The sequence below is a fragment of the Salmo trutta genome, unplaced genomic scaffold (genome assembly GCF_901001165.1).
Source record: "Salmo trutta unplaced genomic scaffold, fSalTru1.1, whole genome shotgun sequence".
Classification (NCBI taxonomy): Eukaryota; Metazoa; Chordata; class Actinopteri; order Salmoniformes; family Salmonidae; genus Salmo; species Salmo trutta.
The window spans coordinates 910770-929917 of record NW_021823401.1 but is presented as its reverse complement, the minus strand read 5'-3'; the positions used below and the strand labels follow the sequence as shown (position 1 = coordinate 929917).

The 19148-nt window shown below is 46.3% G+C and overlaps 1 protein-coding gene across 1 annotated transcript in view; it reads left to right on the top strand.

Moving 5' to 3' along the window:
* Positions 1-7333: 7333 nt before the first annotated feature.
* LOC115190622 (protein asteroid homolog 1-like) overlaps positions 7334-19148 on the top strand; it is a 22851-nt gene continuing 11036 nt past the window's right edge. The window contains exons 1-5 of the mRNA XM_029748798.1: positions 7334-8111; positions 11180-11700; positions 12102-12315; positions 12426-12600; positions 12742-13935. Of these exons, the coding sequence (XP_029604658.1) occupies positions 7361-8111; positions 11180-11700; positions 12102-12315; positions 12426-12600; positions 12742-12946 (1866 nt within the window). The 5' untranslated portion in view covers positions 7334-7360 and the 3' untranslated portion in view covers positions 12947-13935. The remainder of the gene's footprint in view (positions 8112-11179; positions 11701-12101; positions 12316-12425; positions 12601-12741; positions 13936-19148) is intronic.

Sequence of the window (19148 nt, the reverse complement as noted above, 5' to 3'; positions counted from 1 at the left end):
CTGCGGGTGGGCCAGGGCCACCATGCTACCGGAGTCCAGTAGAGCGTTGGTGTCGACGCCATCGATTCGTACAGGAACCATTGGAGGGGCCGTCTCGTGTGCGCCCAACAGGAGGTGACATAACTCGCCATCCGGGTTACCCCAGAGCTGGGGGATGTGGAGGGCATGGCATCGTCCTGGCTGGTTCAGCTCTACTTGAGGTTACCTGGCTCGCCACACTCATAGCATCACCTCTGATCTAGGTCCAGCAGCGGACATGGTCGTCGGTTCGTGTCGCACTTCTGCTTCACGGCCTCAGCTGGTTCCGTCCCATCAGCCCCTCGCCTCTCTCAGTGCTTTTCTTCCTCCTCCCCACATCCACTTTCTCCGCCCGGGTCCCTTTCAGCAGGTCCTGGGTGTTCTGGTGAGTTTTCACAGCGGTCAGCAATTCCTCCAGGTTCTGGGGGTTCTGCATGCTCGCCGTCTTCTTCATCAAGGATGGCAGAGCCCGAAGGTATCAATCCAGGACGACCTCATTGATTATCGGGAGGGATGGTACATCGGTCAGTAGCCAGCACTTGGTCAGGCGCACCAGGTCGCTCATCTGAGCACGTGGGGAGAGGGTGGAGTCAAAGGGCCAGTTGTGCACGGCGTGCGAGGCTGAATCAATAACGGCTCAGGATCTCACGTTTGAGTCCCTCATAATTCGCTGCCTGGTCGGCGTTAAAGTCGAAGTAGGCCTTCTGGAGAGATAGGGTGCCAATAGGCTGGCCCACTCTCGAAGCTGCAAAAATACGTCTCCACGTCATCTTCCTCCATTAACTTAACCAGGAACTGATTTGGGCTAGACTCCTGAGCCATCCCTGCCTTCAACTGGGCTACCTCCACTACCAGTCTGAGGTTTTGTTGGTGCTGCTCCTCCAGTGCTTGCTCCTGGAGACCCTGTTGCTTCTGCTGGCTGAGGATAAACTGAGCCACCAGCTTCTCCATGGCAATCTCCGTACGCTTGACCCCATGGCACCCAAAGCTACTGAGTTGCCTGCATTCTCCACCATATGTGGAAACATAAATCTATAGTATACATACTAAACAGACAAAGTTTGTCTCTGTAGATGATTTGTCATCTGACAAATCAACTGTAAATGTTGCTGTTCCTCAAGGCTCTGTTTTAGGACCACTATTGTTTTCACCATATATTTGAACTCTTGGTGATATCATTCGGAAACATAATGTTAACTTTCACTGCTAGGCGGACGATACACAGCTGTACATTTCGATGAAACATGGTGAAGCCCCAAAATTGCCCTCCCTGGAAGCCTGTGTTTCAGCCATAAGGAAGTGGATGGCGGCAAGTTTTCTACTTTTAAACTCGGACAAAACAGAGATGCTAGATCTAGGTCCCAAGAAACAAAGAGATCTTCTGTTGAATCTGACAATTCATCTTGATGGTTGTACAGTCGTCTCAAATAAAACTGTGAAGGACCTCGGCATTACTCTGGACCCTGATCTCTCTTTTGACGAACATATAGACTGTTTCAAGGACAGCTTTTTTCCATCTACGTAACATTGCAAAAATCTGAAACTTTCTGTCCAAAAATGATTCAGAAAAATTAATACACGCTTTTGTCACTTCTAGATTAGACTCCTGCAATGCTCTACTTTCCGGCTACCCGGATAAAGCACTAAATAAACTTCAGTTAGTGCTAAACGCGGCTGCTACAATCTTTACTAGAACCCCAAAATTGGATCATACTACTCCAGTGCTAGCCTCTCTACACTGGCTTCCTGTTAAGGCTAGGGCTGATTTCAAGGTTTTACTGCTGACCTACAAAGCATTACATGGGCTTGCTCCTACCTATCTTTCCAATTCCGTCCTGCCGTACATACCTACACGTACGCTACGGTCACAAGATGCAGGCCTCCTTACTGACCCTAGAATTTCTAAGCAAACAGCTGGAGGCAGGGCTTTCTCCTATAGAGCTAAATTTTTATGGAATGGTCTGCTTATCCATGTGAGAGACGCAGACTTGGTCTCAACCTTTAAGTCTTTTTTGAAGACTCATCTCTTCAGTAGGTCCTATGATTGAGTGTAGTATGGACCAGGAGTGTGAAGGTGAACGGAAAGGCACTAGATCAACGAACCACACTTGCTGTCTCTGCCTGGCCGGTTCCCCTATCTTCACTGGGATTCTCTGCCTCAAACCCTATTACGGGGGCTGAGTCACTGGCTTACTGGTGCTCTTCCATGCTGTCCCTAGGAGGGGTGGGTCACTTGAGTGGGTTGAGTCACTAACGTGATCTTCCTGTCCGGGTTGGTGCCCCCCCTCGGGTTTGTGCCGTATGGAAGATCTTTGTGGGCTATACTCTGCCTTGTCTCAGGATAGTAAGTTGGTGGTTGAATATATCCCTCTAGTGGTGTGGGGGCTGTGCTTTGGCAAGGTTGGTGGGGTTATATCCTGCCTGTTTGGCCCTGTCTGGGGGTATCGTCGGACGGGGCCATAGTGTCTCCCGACCCCTCCTGTTTCAGCCTCTAGTATATATGCTGCAAAAGTTTATGTGTCGGGGGGCTAGGGTCAGTCTGTTATACCTGGAGTATTTCTCCTGTCTTATCCGGTGTCCTGTGTGAATTTAGGTATGCTCTCTCTAATTCCCTCTCTCTCTTCTCTCTTTTACACCACCATGGTAGCCCACAACTCCACCAGAATGGTAGCCCTCAACTCCACCATCATGGTAGCCCACAACTCCACCACCATGGTAGCCCAGAACTCCACCACCATGGTAACCCACAACTCCACCACCATGGTAGCCCGCCACCACCACCATGGTAGCCCACAACTCCACCAGCATGGTAGCCCACAACTCCACCACCATGGTAGCCCACAGCACCAACACCACCACCACCACGGTAGCCCACAACACCACCATGGTAGCTCACAACACCACCACCATGGTAGCCCACAACACCACCACCACCACCATGGTAGCCCACAACACCATCACAGTAGCCCACAAAACCACCAGCAAGCTAAACTAAATACAGGCATTTGCCAACCAACCCAACCAGTTAATTCAAATAGTGTGCAGCAGTTTATCTGTTATGGAGGTTTCATTCACAAATAAGATGGAACAGGAAACTAGACAAGGTAAGTCAGTTACCTGCCAGTGCCTAAGTGATCATGTGTGATGAGCACTGTTTGCATAATACATTCCTCCTCTAGGGTGTTAGCCTGCTAGGTTTTCGGAAAGGGAAACTTAACAAAAGAGAAACCTATCCATTGTAATGATGCTGTTAATAGTCATGTGACTGAAATTCTTCACTCCAGGTCCTCCTGTAATTTAAGTTAATAAACCTTTAACCCTTTGAACTGTTACTCCATCTCCTCCTGTAATTTAACTGTCACACCACCATGGAAGCCCACAACTCCACCACCATGGTAGCCCACAACTCCACCACCATGGTAGCCCACAACACCACCACCACGGTAGCCCACAACTCCACCACCACGGTAGCCCACAACACCAGCACCACGGTAGTCCACAACTCCACCACCACGGTAGCCCACAACACCACCACCACGGTAGCCCACAACACCACCACCACCAACACCACCACCACCAACACCACCCTGATAGCCCACACCACCACCATGGTAGCCAACACCATCACCACCATGGTAGCCCACACCACCACCACCATGGTAGCCCACACCACCACCATGGTTGCCCACACCACCATGGTAGCCCACGACACCATGGTAGCCCACGACACCATGGTAGCCCACGACACCACCATGGTAGCCCACAACTCCACCACCATGGTAGCCCACAACACCACCACCACGGTAGCCCACAACACCACCACCACGGTAGTCCACAACTCCACCACCACGGTAGCCCACAACACCACCACCATGGTAGCCCAAAACAACACCACTATGGTAGCCAACAACTCCACCACCATGGTAGCCCACAACACCACCACCACCAACACCACCACCACCAACACCACCCTGATAGCCCACACCACCACAATGGTAGCCCCCACCATCACCACCATGGTAGCCCACACCACCACCACCATGGTAGCCCACACCACCACCATGGTTGCCCACACCACCATGGTAGCCCACGACACCATGGTAGCCCACGACACCATGGTAGCCTACGACATCACCATGGTAGCCCACGACAACACCACCACCACTACCACGGTAGCCCACAACACCATCACAGTAGCTCACAACACCACCAGCAAGCTAAACTAAATACAGGCATTTGCCAACCAACCCAACCAGTTTATTCAAATAGTGTGCAGCAGTTTATCTGTTATGGAGGTTTCATTCACAAATAAGATGGAACAGGAAACTAGACAAGGTAAGTCAGTTACCTGCCAGTGCCTAAGTGATCATGTGTGATGAGCACTGTTTCCATAATACATTCCTCCTCTAGGGCGTTAGCCTGCTAGGTTTTCGGAAAGGGAAACTTAACAAAAGAGAAACACATCCATTGTAATGATGCTGTAAATAGTCATGTGACTGAAACTCTTCACTCCATGTCCTCCTGTAATTGAAGATAATAAACCTTCACTGCTAAAATCACCATCACTGCCCTTTCATAGTGCAGATTTATTGTATTGGCTTTTTTGCCAATGGTAGCCCACACCCCCACCACCATGGTAGGCCACACCACCACCACCACCACCATGGTAGGCCACACCACCACCACCACCATGGTAGGCCACACCAACACTACCACCACCACCATGGTAGGCCACACCCACCACCACCACCATAGTAGCCCACACCACCACCACCAAGGTAGCCCACACCACCACCATCACGGTAGCCCACTCCACCACCATCACGGTAGCCCACTCCACCACCACCACCATCACGGTAGCCCACACCACCACCATTACGGTAGCCCACACCACCACCATCACCATCACGGTAGCCCACTCCACCACCACCACCATCACGGTAGCCCACACCAGCACCATCACGGTAGACCACTCCACCATCACCACCACCATCACGGTAGCCCACTCCACCACCACCACCATCACGGTAGCCCACACCACCACCACCACCATCACGGTAGCCCACTCCACCACCACCACCATCACGGTAGCCCACACCACCACCATCACAGTAGCCAACACCACCACCACATCACCAACAACACCACCATTAATCTAAAGTAAATGCCGGCCTTTTCCAACCAAAAATGCACCCTACGTAAAACCTTAACCTGCCCATAAGAAGTTAAGAACAGCAAATAGGTATTCCCACTTCATTCTGATGAGTGGTAGTACCTCAGGAGTGTTGGAGAATTGTTTAGAATAAATAATGTTAAACAAGTGTCCGAATGTTAAAAACTGAATATCTGTCTTTTATAAAGCCAATTTGTTCATGTGATATGAGTCCTGGTGAGACTACTTCCAGACGCCTCGCTATCACCTTCCCAGCACCTTTACATCCACATTAAGGAGACTTAGGGGCCTACATGAAGAACAGGAAGTGGGTTCTTTACCCTACTTAAGGAGAAGTGCTATTGAAGCCTGTGTTAGGGTAGGTGGCAACGATGGAAAACGGACGATAAACACGCTAGACTTGGAGTTGTCGTCTCCGCCCGCTGGGGAGGGGCCAATGCGGTGGGCTCTATCTTGCTTCAGGGATGATGGAACGATGGCCCGACCCAGCACATCCGCAAAGAATTCTGACATGAACTTAACTGAGTCCCCTCCTTCACGTTTCTCTGGTAAACCAACAACACGAAGATTGCAATGGTGAAAACGGGATTCCAGGTCATCGGTCTTGTTAATCAGCTTTTGGTTTTCAGGGCTCAGACGGGCGACCGTTTTCTCAGGTGCTACTATGCGGTCACTATGGTCACACAGGTCATGTTCAAAGCCGTCAATTCGGCGGCCTTGTTCGTCCGCAGCGGCTCGGACACCATCCAGGACGGCGGAGAAGGGGGCCAGAGCAGCATCGATGGCAGTTTTGTGCTGAGTGGCAATGGTAGCTGTAATTTCTGAGACCAGAACCGTACGGAGGTTCTGAAGATCTATGGGTAGTGTGAGGCTCTGTAACAGTTGGACTGGATTCGGCGCCATTACCATTCACGTTTGCCGTCACGGTTGAAACATTAGTTACAGGTCTTCTGCTCCTCAGGTCGTGTGACATTTGATTCAAAAAGGTAACTTACGAACTCACCAATCAAACACGATATGTAAGAAAGTGGAACGCAAAGTACAAATTTGGAAAAATTAACTAATACGTAGGAGCTTTGGCCAAAAGCTTCTTCTCCATTCACCTGCTAAACCGGAACTCCCCTCTTGTATTTTAACTGAATAAACATTTAAACCTTTGACCTGTTATTCCATGTCCTCCTGCAATTTAACTGACACACCACCGTAGTTGCCCACACCACCACCATCATAGTAGCCCACACCACCACCACCATGATAGCGCACACCACCACCACCATAGTAGACCACACCACCACCATCACAGTAGCCCACACCACCACCACCATCATGGTAGCCCACACCACCACCATCACAGTAGCCCACACCACCACCATCACAGTAGCCCACACCACCACCACCATGATAGCCCACACCACCACCACCATGATAGCCCACACCACCAACACCACCACCACCACCATGGTAGCCCACACCACCACCACCATGATAGCCCACACCACCACCACCATGATAGCCTACACCACCACCACCATGATAGCACACACCACCACCATCACCCCCACCACCACCACCACCATGATAGCCCACACCACCACCATCACAGTAGCCCACACCACCACCACCATCACGGTAGCCCACACCACCACCACCATCACAGTAGCCCACACCACCACCACCATGATAGCCCACACCACCACCACCATGATAGCCCACACCACCACCACCATGGTAGCCCACACCACCAACACCACCACCACCACCATGATAGCCCACACCACCACCACCATGATAGCACACACCACCACCATCACCCCCACCACCACCACCACCACCATGATAGCCCAAACCACCACCATGGTAGCCCACACCACCACCATCACCCCCACCACCACCACCACCACCATGGTAGCCCACACCACCACCACCACCATGGTAGCCCACACCACCACCACGGTAGTAACCCATTTCTGACTGTATTATTTTCATATAGGATTTCCCATAAACTAGTCTAGACCTGCTCAGCAAGTCACCATAAAGAGATTAGGGAGATGACATATTGAAAGGGAAACTTAACAAAATGTAAACCCTTCCATTGTAATGATGCTATAAATAGTCCTGTGACTGAAACTCTTCACTTAGAAAGACATCGTATCCGAGAAGAAGCACATCATGGGTATCCAGGGTTTGGCCAGATTTATAGATGATCATGGAGCGATTTTAACAGATGATCAGTTCAGAAACAGCAAGCTGGTCATAGATGGTACTTATCTTTACCACTTTCTTTATTTTAACCCACGTGTGGATCAGCAGCATGGAGGGGATTATGATGATTTTGAGGACCAGGTCTGCAAGTTCTTTAAGGCTCTGAGAGATTGTGGCATTGAACCTTATGTGATTATACATGGAGGCTCTGACTTTTCCGATAAAAAGTTTGAAACTCAACTCCACCACGTTCAATCAAGGATCAACACAGCCAACAGCTTGTCCAAGGGGCTTCGGGGGAGCGGTTTACTACCAATCCTCATCAAACAAGTCTTCAAACAGGTCCTCTCCAGCCTGAAGGTGCCATTCGCACAGTGCATCTTTGAAGCAGACCAAGAAATAGCCTCCTTGGCTGAAAGGTGGAACTGTCCAGTCCTGTCCAATAACAGTGACTTTTATATTTTTGACATCCAGGCAGGATATCTGCCCTTCTCCCATTTTAAGTGGCAGAACCCATCGACGCAACGCTGGAGTTCTCAAAATTACATCCCCTGCAAGCAGTACACCACAACAAGCTTCTGCAGATACTTCAACATCAACAGACAGCTTCTCCCTGTCTTCGCTGCCATCGCAGGAAACGACTATGTCAACTTGAATAAGATGGGCTTTCCCATTAGGTGGGAAGACAAGCTGCCGATGGAACCCAATCGAAGGCCAAGTAAGTTTGAACAAATTACATGTATACCGAAGTATACACAACTACTACAGATGCATTTGGGGCGGCAGGTAGCCTGCCAGTCAGTTAAAAACAAATTATTTTTTTCAATGGCAGCCTAGGAACAGTGGGTTAACTGCCTTGTTCAGGGGCAGAACAACAGATTTTTACCTTGTCAGCTCAGGGATTTGATCTTGCAACCTTGCGGTTAGGGGTGCAACACTCTAACCACTAGGCTACCTGCCGCACTAGGCAAGTCAGTTCAGAACAAATTATTACTGCCTGGCTCGAAGCCTCTCTCTTTTGACGGCTGAAATTGAATCGGACATTCAGAGAAAGAGAGAGGTTGCGTGTGTAGTATACGTCAATGGGATGCAAAGTACGTTTCTTCTTTATTGAGTACTCTACTAACACAAAGATAATGTTTACCAATATGGAGGTTTGGGGGCTGATAATCACTGTCTCAAATGCATTATGTGATATCCGTAGATTTATGACTGGGATTTTCATGCTGTGTGACATGGAAACCATTTAGGGACCAAGAATCATTGGGGGAAGAGATGTGACAAAAAACTCTGCAATGCAGCAGTACATTAACTAATCACACACACACGTACACACGTGTGTACAGATCCTTGAGACATGGGGCTGAAACATGAGATGAATGAATGGCACGACAAAGGGACTCAGGATCTCGTGACGGTATCTCTGTGCATTCAAATTTCCATTGATAAAACGTGATTGTGTTTGTAATATTCATATGTGAATACATACTGAATTATAATTGGATGCATTTTACCGCCGTATCATACTGTGCGGTCATTGGTTAAGACCACCCAGACGGTTAGGTCATGGCAGTTGATCATGGTTGGAGATAGGCGAACATGCAGTTGTATCTAGTTAATAAAGAGTTATGTTAAGAGACATCCTGTAGTTCTGCGTTTTATTATTTTGTACAAAGCGTACAAAACAAGACAGTGTTCAATGTCCGTAGCTTATACCAACCAACCCAACCAACCCAACCAGTCTGGGTTCCAGAGAACAACCAACCCAACCAGTCTGGGTTCCAGAGAACAACCAACCCAACCAGTTTTTATAAATTGTGTGCAGCAGCTTTTCTGTTATGGGGTTTCATTTCCAAATAAGATGGAACATCATTTTTTTTTCATAATACATTCCTCCTATGAGGGCCGATTTCGACCCAAGTTAAGCGCACGTCAATGGAACATAATTCCCTTTTCATGTACCATTCTCTCTATGTGTATTCTGACCTTGAATTTAAACATGACAATGTTTAAATTCATGACAACATGACAATATTATGCTATTCACCCACTATTCATTTGTTTTAGAGATCAAAGAAATTAAGGTGTGGCAGAGGTGTGTCTATGGCATATTCTGACATTAAATCAAATCAATTGTATTAGTCACATGCGCCGAATACAACATGTCACATGCGCCGAATACAACATTTAACCTTACAGTGAAATGCCTAGAAGGCCAGCATCCCAGAGTCGCCTCTTCACTGTTGACGTTGAGACTGGTGTTTTGCGTGTACTATTTAATGAAGCTGCCAGCTGAGGACTTGCGAGCCTTCTGTTTCTCAAACTAGACACTGTACTTGTCCTCTAATGTACTTGTCCTCTTGCTCAGTTGTGCACCGGGGCCTCCCACTCCTCTTTCTATTCTGGTGAGAGACAGTTTGCGCTGTTCTGTGAAGGGAGTAGTACACAGCGTTGTACGAGATCTTCAGTTTCTTGGCAATTTCTCGCATGGAATAGCCTTCACTTCTCAGAACAAGAATAGTCTGACGAGTTTCTGGCCATTTTGAGCCTGTAATCGAACCCACAAATGCTGATGCTCCAGATACTCAATTAATCTAAAGAAGGCCAGTTTTATTGCTTCTTTAATAAGTACAACCGTTTTCAGCTGTGCTAACATAATTGCAAAAGGGTTTTCTAATGATCAATTAACCTTTTAAAATGAGAAACTTGGATTAGCTAACACAACGTGCCATTGGAACACAGGAGTGATGGTTGCTGATAATGGGCCTCTGTACGCCTATGTAGATATTCCATTAAAAATCTGACGTTTCCAGCTACAATAGTCATTTACAACATTAACAATATCTACACTGTATTTCTGATAAATTTGATCTTATTTTTATGGCCAAATAATGTGCTTTTCTAAGTATTTCTAAGTGACCCCAAAACTTTTGAACGGTAGTGTATATCATGATTATTTGCATAAATTACGAGGCCATTGTTTAGCAGTTTCTGCCGTGATGTGCTGCAGCAGTAGGCCTAACAGCAGAAACATTGCTAAACCAATACATTCCTCTCCTGCTAGATGCGCAATTAAAAGATAATTACAGGAAAATATATACATTTGTTAGCATTTTTTTCAGACCTCTACATTTTTCTGTTGATGTGACTTAAGCATTGACATGGACTCAGAACATCAACTTCCATTGTTTCTCTCTGAATAATTGTAATATTGAGAGTAAAAAACTGAAAAATGCACACAAAACAGAATTTTGAATAATTCAAAATAACATTTTATGGGGCCCCCTTAGAGTTGTTATTTGACTATTATATATTGCCAGAAAACACATCTCTTGTACAAGGAACAGGGGAAGAGTTGCAGGGTTGAGGAGAGGAGAATTTGCTGATTTGAAAGCTATAAAAAAAAGAGTAGCTTGTGACATTCATTTTTCTTTATGTAGCTGTCATGCTAGAAAAGGTTGGAGATCCCTGCTGTAAAGGCTTCCTTCTTCTCACTCTGTAGGTTTTGTGGTATTGTGGAATAACTACAATGTTGTTGATCCATCCTCAGTTTTCTCCTATCACAGCCATTAACGTCACCATTGGCCTCATGGTGAAATCCCTGTGCGATTTCCTTCCTATACAACAACTGAGCGAGAAAAGATGCCTGTAGCTTTATAGTGACTGGGTGTATTGATACACCATCCAAAGTGTAATTGATAACTGGTGTAACTGATGCTAAAAGGGATATTCAATGTCTGCTTTATTATTTATGTATATATGTGTATTTTTTTTGTGCTTGGGAAGGGGTTGCCTTCTTCAACAGGCTGCTGGATTGGCTGGCCCGTTTCCAGGAGCAGCAGGAGGCCTTGGACTCTGTGCCCAGTCTCATCGGTCATGGGAAAAACAACATGGATTCTGCCCTCCAGGCCCTCTCTCTGAGCATAGAGACATACCAGCTTCAACCGGGTTGCCTGGAGCGGTTCTTCATTAAAGACAAGGCTCCTGATCCCGGGCATCTCCCAGACCATCTGAGTGTCCTTCCAGACTGGACCCTGCTGCCGTTGATGAAGGGGACACTTTCGTCCAGCATAATACACATTCTGCAGCTGAGGCCAGTGATTCAAGGTGTCCAAGTTGAAGATCCCAGCTTACCCAGTGGGAACAACACCTCTCGGCCCATACGGCAGGTAGTCTTCGGGCTGCTGCTGGGTGAGAGGAGGGAAGTGAAGGAGTATGACAGGGAAGGCATTAACCTGACCAGCAGCATGGTTAAAGCCATCCTGCCCAGAGCTGCACAACAAATGCAGCTAGACATGCTGAATGAGGTATGTATACATGTGATATAGTATATCAGGTATGTATACATGTGATATAGTATACAGGTATCAGGTATGTATACATGTGATATAGTATATCAGGTATGTATACATGTGATATAGTATACAGGTATCAGGTATGTATACATGTGATATAGTATACAGTATTTCAGATATGTATACATGTGTTATAGTATACAATATTTCAGGTATGTATACATGTGATATAGTATACGGTATATCAGGTATGTATACATGTGATATAGTATACAGTATATCAGGTATGTAGACATGTGATATAGAATACAGTATATCAGGTATGTATACATGTGATATAGTATACAGTATAATATAAACATACTGCTGTTGATTCTAAAAATTAATTCTCATTCTCTTGTTCTGTTTCTTAGGCTCCACATGCAGTTCGGCTTGAGGTGTTTTTGGAGACCCTTGGTGTGTCCCAGTCCACTTTGAATGGTATCCCACCTCATCTGGGACTTCCTGTGGCTGTTACCTACTACTGGCTGAGGCACGCCCATCTCCGACCAGACCGTCCTTTCCTGCAGGCCCTGCTACTAGGACTGGTGTATGGAGAGCTCTGCAGACAGAGGAAGAGCCAGAGAGGTATGGACCAGAATATGAACGGAAACACACATACAGGCACACACAACTTAGAATGTATAAATAAAGTCAGTGAAGTGCAGCCAATGACTCCTCTCTTTTTTGTGTATCAGGGTTTATAGAGGAGGGACCAGTGTTGGAGAGGCTGAGACGGCTGATTCAGAGAGGTGCTAGTAACCTAGACAAGGGTGTGGCCCACGCCTATAGCCAATGGCAGCGCTGCATGAGGGATTGCCTTGACCTGAACCAACTGCTATGCTTCCCTCTACCTGAGCCTCAGATTGCATGGTAACGTGTCACTTCCTAAAACAACCCTAACCGCTAACCTCTAACCTCTAGAGTAGACCAGTGGTGTTCCTTTACATGTTATTCTAGCCCAGCAGCAACACAGCTAATTCAACCCTCTGTTGTTTCCCTGTTGGAGTCTAGGCTGTACAGGGGAACTCTGGTGCACCAGCTTGTGGACGAACTGAGAGGGGTGGTGACCCCAGATTCTCTCCTGATGGAAGACCCTTCCTCTGGGCAGCTGTACAGAGCCATGCTGGAAGCCATACTCAACTCCCAGGAAACTGAGGCCACTGGACAACCTGACGGCCCCTCCACAGATTCTGGTGCTGGAGGAAGAAGAGGATGATGATGGTACTGGAGGAGGTTGTGCTGAAGTCCCAATGTCCCACTGCAAGAGGAAGGAAAGATTCAACAAAGCTCTGTCAAGTTGTAAATATAGGGACCACTATATACAGACCACCATACATCTGCTGAGTTATAGATATAGGAACCACTATATAGGGACCACTATACATCTGCTGAGTTATAGATATAGGAACCACTATCCAACTGTTGAGTTATAGATATAGGGACCACTATCCAACTGTTGAGTTATAGATATAGGGACCACTATCCAACTGTTGAGTTATAGATATAGGGACCACTATACAACTGTTGAGTTATAGATATAGGGACCACTATCCAACTGTTGAGTTATAGATATAGGGACCACTATATAGGGACCACTATACAACTGTTAAGAATAGTAGGCTAAGGCCCAGTTTTCTGTGACATTTTAGTGACAGAGAGCATGGGTAGGAAGGCCCCACTTACACACACACACACACACACACTCATGAAGTAGTTCCACTTTCATTCACACACAGAGCATAAAGAAGAATGAACATCGATAAGAGAATTTACATTTCTTTAAAGAAAATAAGAAAAAGGAGAAGAAATGAATTGGGACTGAAGTTTATTGAAATTATCATTAAAGGTTAAATATGATAAATGTTGAAAGTTGAAAACATTGTGAAATATCCATTGGGAAATATTAAAGGGGGATGAAAGTAGTGCAGTACTCGAGTACAGTAAGGTTTCTAGCTTGAATTGGAAATCCACAGGTCAGAACAGCCAGGCAGGAGGTGGGGGTTAGTTGGTGCTGAAAATGACCCTTATGAGCAATACTCAATTAGGTGTTAATGCATCATTGGAGCAGGAGTTAGCTACAATGAGTTAGCAGAAAGGAAGACTGAGCGTATAAAGGAAGGGTACCACCTCTCTTTGAGCTAGAAGAACCTGTCGACTGCTGGAAGAAGATTTTTGCTTTCGCTTTTTAGCTTGAGATACAATTAGGTTTTTATTATAGTTATATTTAGGTTTTTATTATAGTTATATTTAGGTTTTTATTATAGTTATATTTAGATTTTTATTATACTTATATTTAGATTTTTATTATAGTTATATTTAGGTTTTTATTATAGTTATATTTAGATTTTTATTATAGTTATATTTAGATTTTTATTATAGTTATATTTAGGTTTTTTATATAGTTATATTTAGATTTTTATTATAGTTATATTTATGGTTAAAGTAAAATTCTATGAGGAATCCTTAAGGTGACGTCATTGATAGTGTGTTAAAGTAGCTGTTAGAGTGTTTTAGACACCATCTGATAGACTAAGGGGCGAGACAAAAGCTGTTTATACATTGTAGAAGGTAACCTGTTTTTCTTGTTATTAAATACTGTGCTTCTTTGAAAACTCTGTTTATTCAGTTTTACACACAAGACAACACAAAACAATATAAATAATATACTCAACTAGAGAAAATACTAATACAAAAGAATAGCTTTAAAGATACCGTACTTTTGACAAGTTAAACACACCGGGCAGAAGGCTACAAAGGTTAAAGGGCAATCTGTAGTACAGGGACAGAGCAGACACCTCACCATTGTTCCTGTAAACAGACAAGGGATAGAGGTGGAGAAATGTAACCAATCACAGACAATCATGGCCACAGACCAACCATCCACCATCCAAAGTTTACAATGCTTTAAGAAAAATTATAATAATCATTTTATGTAAGCGTGAACAAAATAAAAATAAATAAAAACCAGGGCAAAACAAGCTCACATTTTAGTCTCTGACCGGGCAAGATAAACAAGGCATCCACAGGTCACAGTCAATAAGCACATCATCAACTTTAATGTCCCCCCCCAAAAAAAAACACAAAGAAATGCTCATCCAACCCTTCAGTCACAGGGGAGTCAAATACAGACTTATTTTAGTTTTAATATGAATGACATCAGAGGATGGACTGTTTAAAGTAGGACCAGAATGGAGCCCAGGCCTCATAAAACAGTTTGGGGTTCCCATGTGTCATGACGTTGGCCTCTTTGGGTACAGGAAGGACAGTTGACCCCCTCCCCTTTGTACCATCACCCAACCTACCTTCCCCCCAACCCGGGGTTGTAAAAATTCCAAGAGGAGAATCTACTACAACAAGTTTCATAGAGAGACAATATAGCCATATTACCATAAAACTGTTTATATAATAGCCTCAGCGATGAGACTGGCATCATAATGGTTGTATAAAATGTATTAATAAGGATAAAGCTATTTGTAATACATTGAGATGCTATGTACTGATGTTAATGTGATAGAATTGTATTTCTGTAACCAAGTCTAACTCAGTCATAGGCACGCCCCCAGGGACACATACAGGACCAGGCGTCATTTGACAAGTCTGTTCTATGGGCACTATAAAACACCCCCTGATTTACATTTCTTTAGACCAGGCCTGCACTCCATGGCCATTAGGTTTTATCATCCAAGTACTCTACTGAAAGTGAACCATATGTAACGTTTGTCGTCGGGAGACGAGGAAGCGGACCAAAACGCAGCTGGGAGCGAATACATGTTTATTTAATATTAACACACTAGAATTAAACATGTACACAAACTCAAGTAAGAACTGCCAATACGTTACGTGCTCAAATAAGGAGACAACAACCCACAAACATCGTGGGGGAAAAGGAACTTAAATGTGATTCCCAATCAGACTTCACAAGCAACAGCTGTCTGATTGGGAAATCACCCGAGCCCAACATAGAAATAAAACACAAAGAAAGGCTATAACCAAAACATAGAAAATAAAGCATAGAAAGGCCACACCCTGACCAAAATAGCAGAGTTCACCTGGTCAGGGCGTGACAGTACCCCCCCCTCCAACGGTGCGTACTCCCGGCGCACCAACCTAAAGTCTATTAGGGGGGGGACCCGGGTGGGCGCCTCACCCTCGGTGGAGGCTCTGGCCCCGGGCGTGTTTCTCCCCCTGCCTCCACCCTAGCCCTACCCCTCTGGCCCGGACTGGACCACTGTGGAGCGGCATGCTCAGGCTCCGGAGCGGAGCCGTCGACCGGAACAGGATTGGGCACCGGTGGACCAGACACGGGCTGTGCCGGACTGTGGACACGCACCGTGGACTTGGTGCGGGGAACAGGAACGGGCCGGACATGACTGTGGACACACACCGTGGGCTTGGTGCAGGGAACAGGGACGGGCCGGACAGGACTGTGGACACGCACCGTGGGCTTGGTGCGGGGAACAGGGACGGGCCGGACAGGACTGGGGACACGCACCGTGGGCTTGGTGCGGGGAACAGGGATGGGCCGGACAGGACTGGGGACACGCACCACTAACCTGGTGCGGGGAGCAGGGACGGGCCGGACAGGACTGGGGACACGCACCACTAACCTGGTGCGGGGAGCAGGAACGGGCCGGACAGGACTGGGGACACGCACCACTAACCTGGTGCGGGGAGCAGGGACGGGCCGGACAGGACTGGGGACACGCACCACTAACCTGGTGCGGGGAGCAGGGACGGGCCGGACAGGACTGGGGACACGCAACACTAACCTGGTGCGGGGAGCAGGGACGGGCCAGACAGGACTGTGAACACGTACTGGTGACCTGAAGCGTGGAGCCGGTTTAGCCACTCGTCCTGGCTGGATGCCCATCCTAGCACGGCATGTGCTGGGCATGTCCACCGGACGCACCGGGCTGTGCGGGCGCACTGGCGACACAGCGCGCAACTCCGCGTACCATGGCTCCTCCTCCAGATCTTCCCTCTGCAGGTCCTCAATCAACTGCCTCATCATCTTCGTCTCTTCCTCCGCCGTCATCCCCCATGAGAGCAGTGGTCTGGGCTCTTCCTCTGCCCTTCCGGACCACCCCATTAGCCCCCCCAAAAAATTTTCTTGGGGCTGTTTTCCGGGCCTCCTCGACCGCCGCCTGCGACTCCTTCTACCGGCTGGCTTTTCCTCCTCGACCTGGGAGTCCGTCCGCCAGGGTCCTTTCCCCGACATGATCTCCTCCCAGGTCCAGAACTCCTTTCCCTCGCGAGCCCATCTCTCGCGCTCCTTTTCCTCCCGCTGCTTGGTCCTGGTTCGGTGGGTTGTTCTGTAACGTTTGTCGTCGGGAGACGAGGAAGCGGACCAAAACGCAGCTGGGAGCGAATACATGTTTATTTAACACACTAGAATTAAACATGTACACAAACTCAAGTAAGAACTGCCAATACGTTACGTGCTCAAATAAGGAGACAACAACCCACAAACATCGTGGGGGAAAAGGAACTTAAATGTGATTCCCAATCAGACTTCACAAGCAACAGCTGTCTGATTGGGAAATCACCCGAGCCCAACATAGAAATAAAACACAAAGAAAGGCTATAACCAAAACATAGAAAATAAAGCATAGAAATGCCACACCCTGACCAAAATAGCAGAGTTCACCTGGTCAGGGCGTGACACCATACCACGTGGTTAACTTTTAGACTATCGATATCGACAGAATAAGAACAAGTCTTTGATATTAATTATTAGTCTGCAGCTAAGTAAATTATATCATCGAACGCGAAGACCAACGAAACATCCATTCTATGACGACATTAATGAATGTCGCTCTTAAAGATCCATTCTAACCGAGAGAGAGAGAGAGAGAACGCGGACAAAACTCTCCATCAGAACATAACTCTTCAAAAGGGATCCCGACGACACATGAGCGTAAATATATATTGATTGCAATTGTTCCCGAATGAGTGAGCCTTCAATTGTCAATTGTTAATATTAATGAACTCTGTGTAACTTCTCAGCTTACCGTTTATGACCCATTGTCTAACAGACCAGCCATGCTTGTTAGCCATTAGGGCACATTACTATACCAATCCTTTGTGACGATAATTACTGTTTGTATGTTTTCTGTTAATTACTTAGTGTAGTAAATAAATGATTTTAAGACAATTGATGTATGGATGATTTTAGTAAAGACTGGGTTCGTGCAGATACAACAATTTACGACGTTTGGAATGAGACTGGACGCGAGGTAAAATACGCCATTGAAACCAGAAGATAATCGGCCTATATTATAATATAGGAAAGTTATATTAGGAAAATTATAACTTTGTAATCTGAATATTTTTCTTGGTGCCCCGATCTCCTAGTTAATTACAATTAAGCGATTAATCAGTTTAATCGCGTGATAATAATTACAGGGAGTTAATTGATAAACCTATCTTCAGTTTAATGGTACCCAAAGACACGACACGTGTATTGAATTACATTTTTTCTAGTTTCAGAGAGCACAACACATCTCCCACCCAACATTTATAAGATGTGGGAGCTGCCATCTTCCAGTTCTGTAGCATTACCCGTCTAGCTAAAAGAGCAACAGTGTCCAACTGGATTCTTGACAGGGGGGTACCTATGGGCAGTACTCCAAAAAGGGCTGTAAGGGGAGGCGGATCTATAACAGTGTCATATATATCAGAGAAACATTTACATATTAATTCCTAGAAACCTGACAGTCTGTCACAGCCCCAAAACATATGAGACAGTGTGGCTGGTTCCGTTTTCCATCGGACACAGGTAGGATCGAAATCAGATAATGTTCTTCCCAGTTTGGCCCCGGACCAGTGGATACGGTGAACCACCTTGAATTGAAGGAGGCTGTGTCTAGTGCTAAAAGAGGACGAATGCACTCTGTGCAGCACAGATTCCCAGGGTTCTGAAAGTCATTCGTGATTGCATATACATCTGAAATTGCGCCCCTAGGAAGCTTGTTCAGCTCAAAGACGCTCTCTATAGCTGTATTCGCAGGCCTATGGGGAAATTCAGGTGTGTTAGCTCTGACAAAGTTCCTAGTCTGGAGATAGCGGAAAAAGTGGGATTGGGGGAGGTTGAACTTTTCCTGTATCTGAGCAAAAGAGGCAAATGTATCATCAAAGAATAATTGGGCTAGTGAGGAGAGGCCTAGTGAGTGCCAGATGCCAAAAGCCCCATCATTTAAAGATGGAGGAAATAAAATGTACTGATTGATTGGGACTGATAGAGAAGAGCCTCGGAGGCTAAAGGCTAAACGGAACTGATTCCAAATTTTAAGAGACTGCTTTACAATTGGGTTGACACACCTTTTGCCTAGGGACACTGGGAGAGATGAGCTCAACACAGAAGAAAGTGCAGCAGGTTTACACGATTCAGACTCCATCTGAACGCAGAGTGGTCTAGA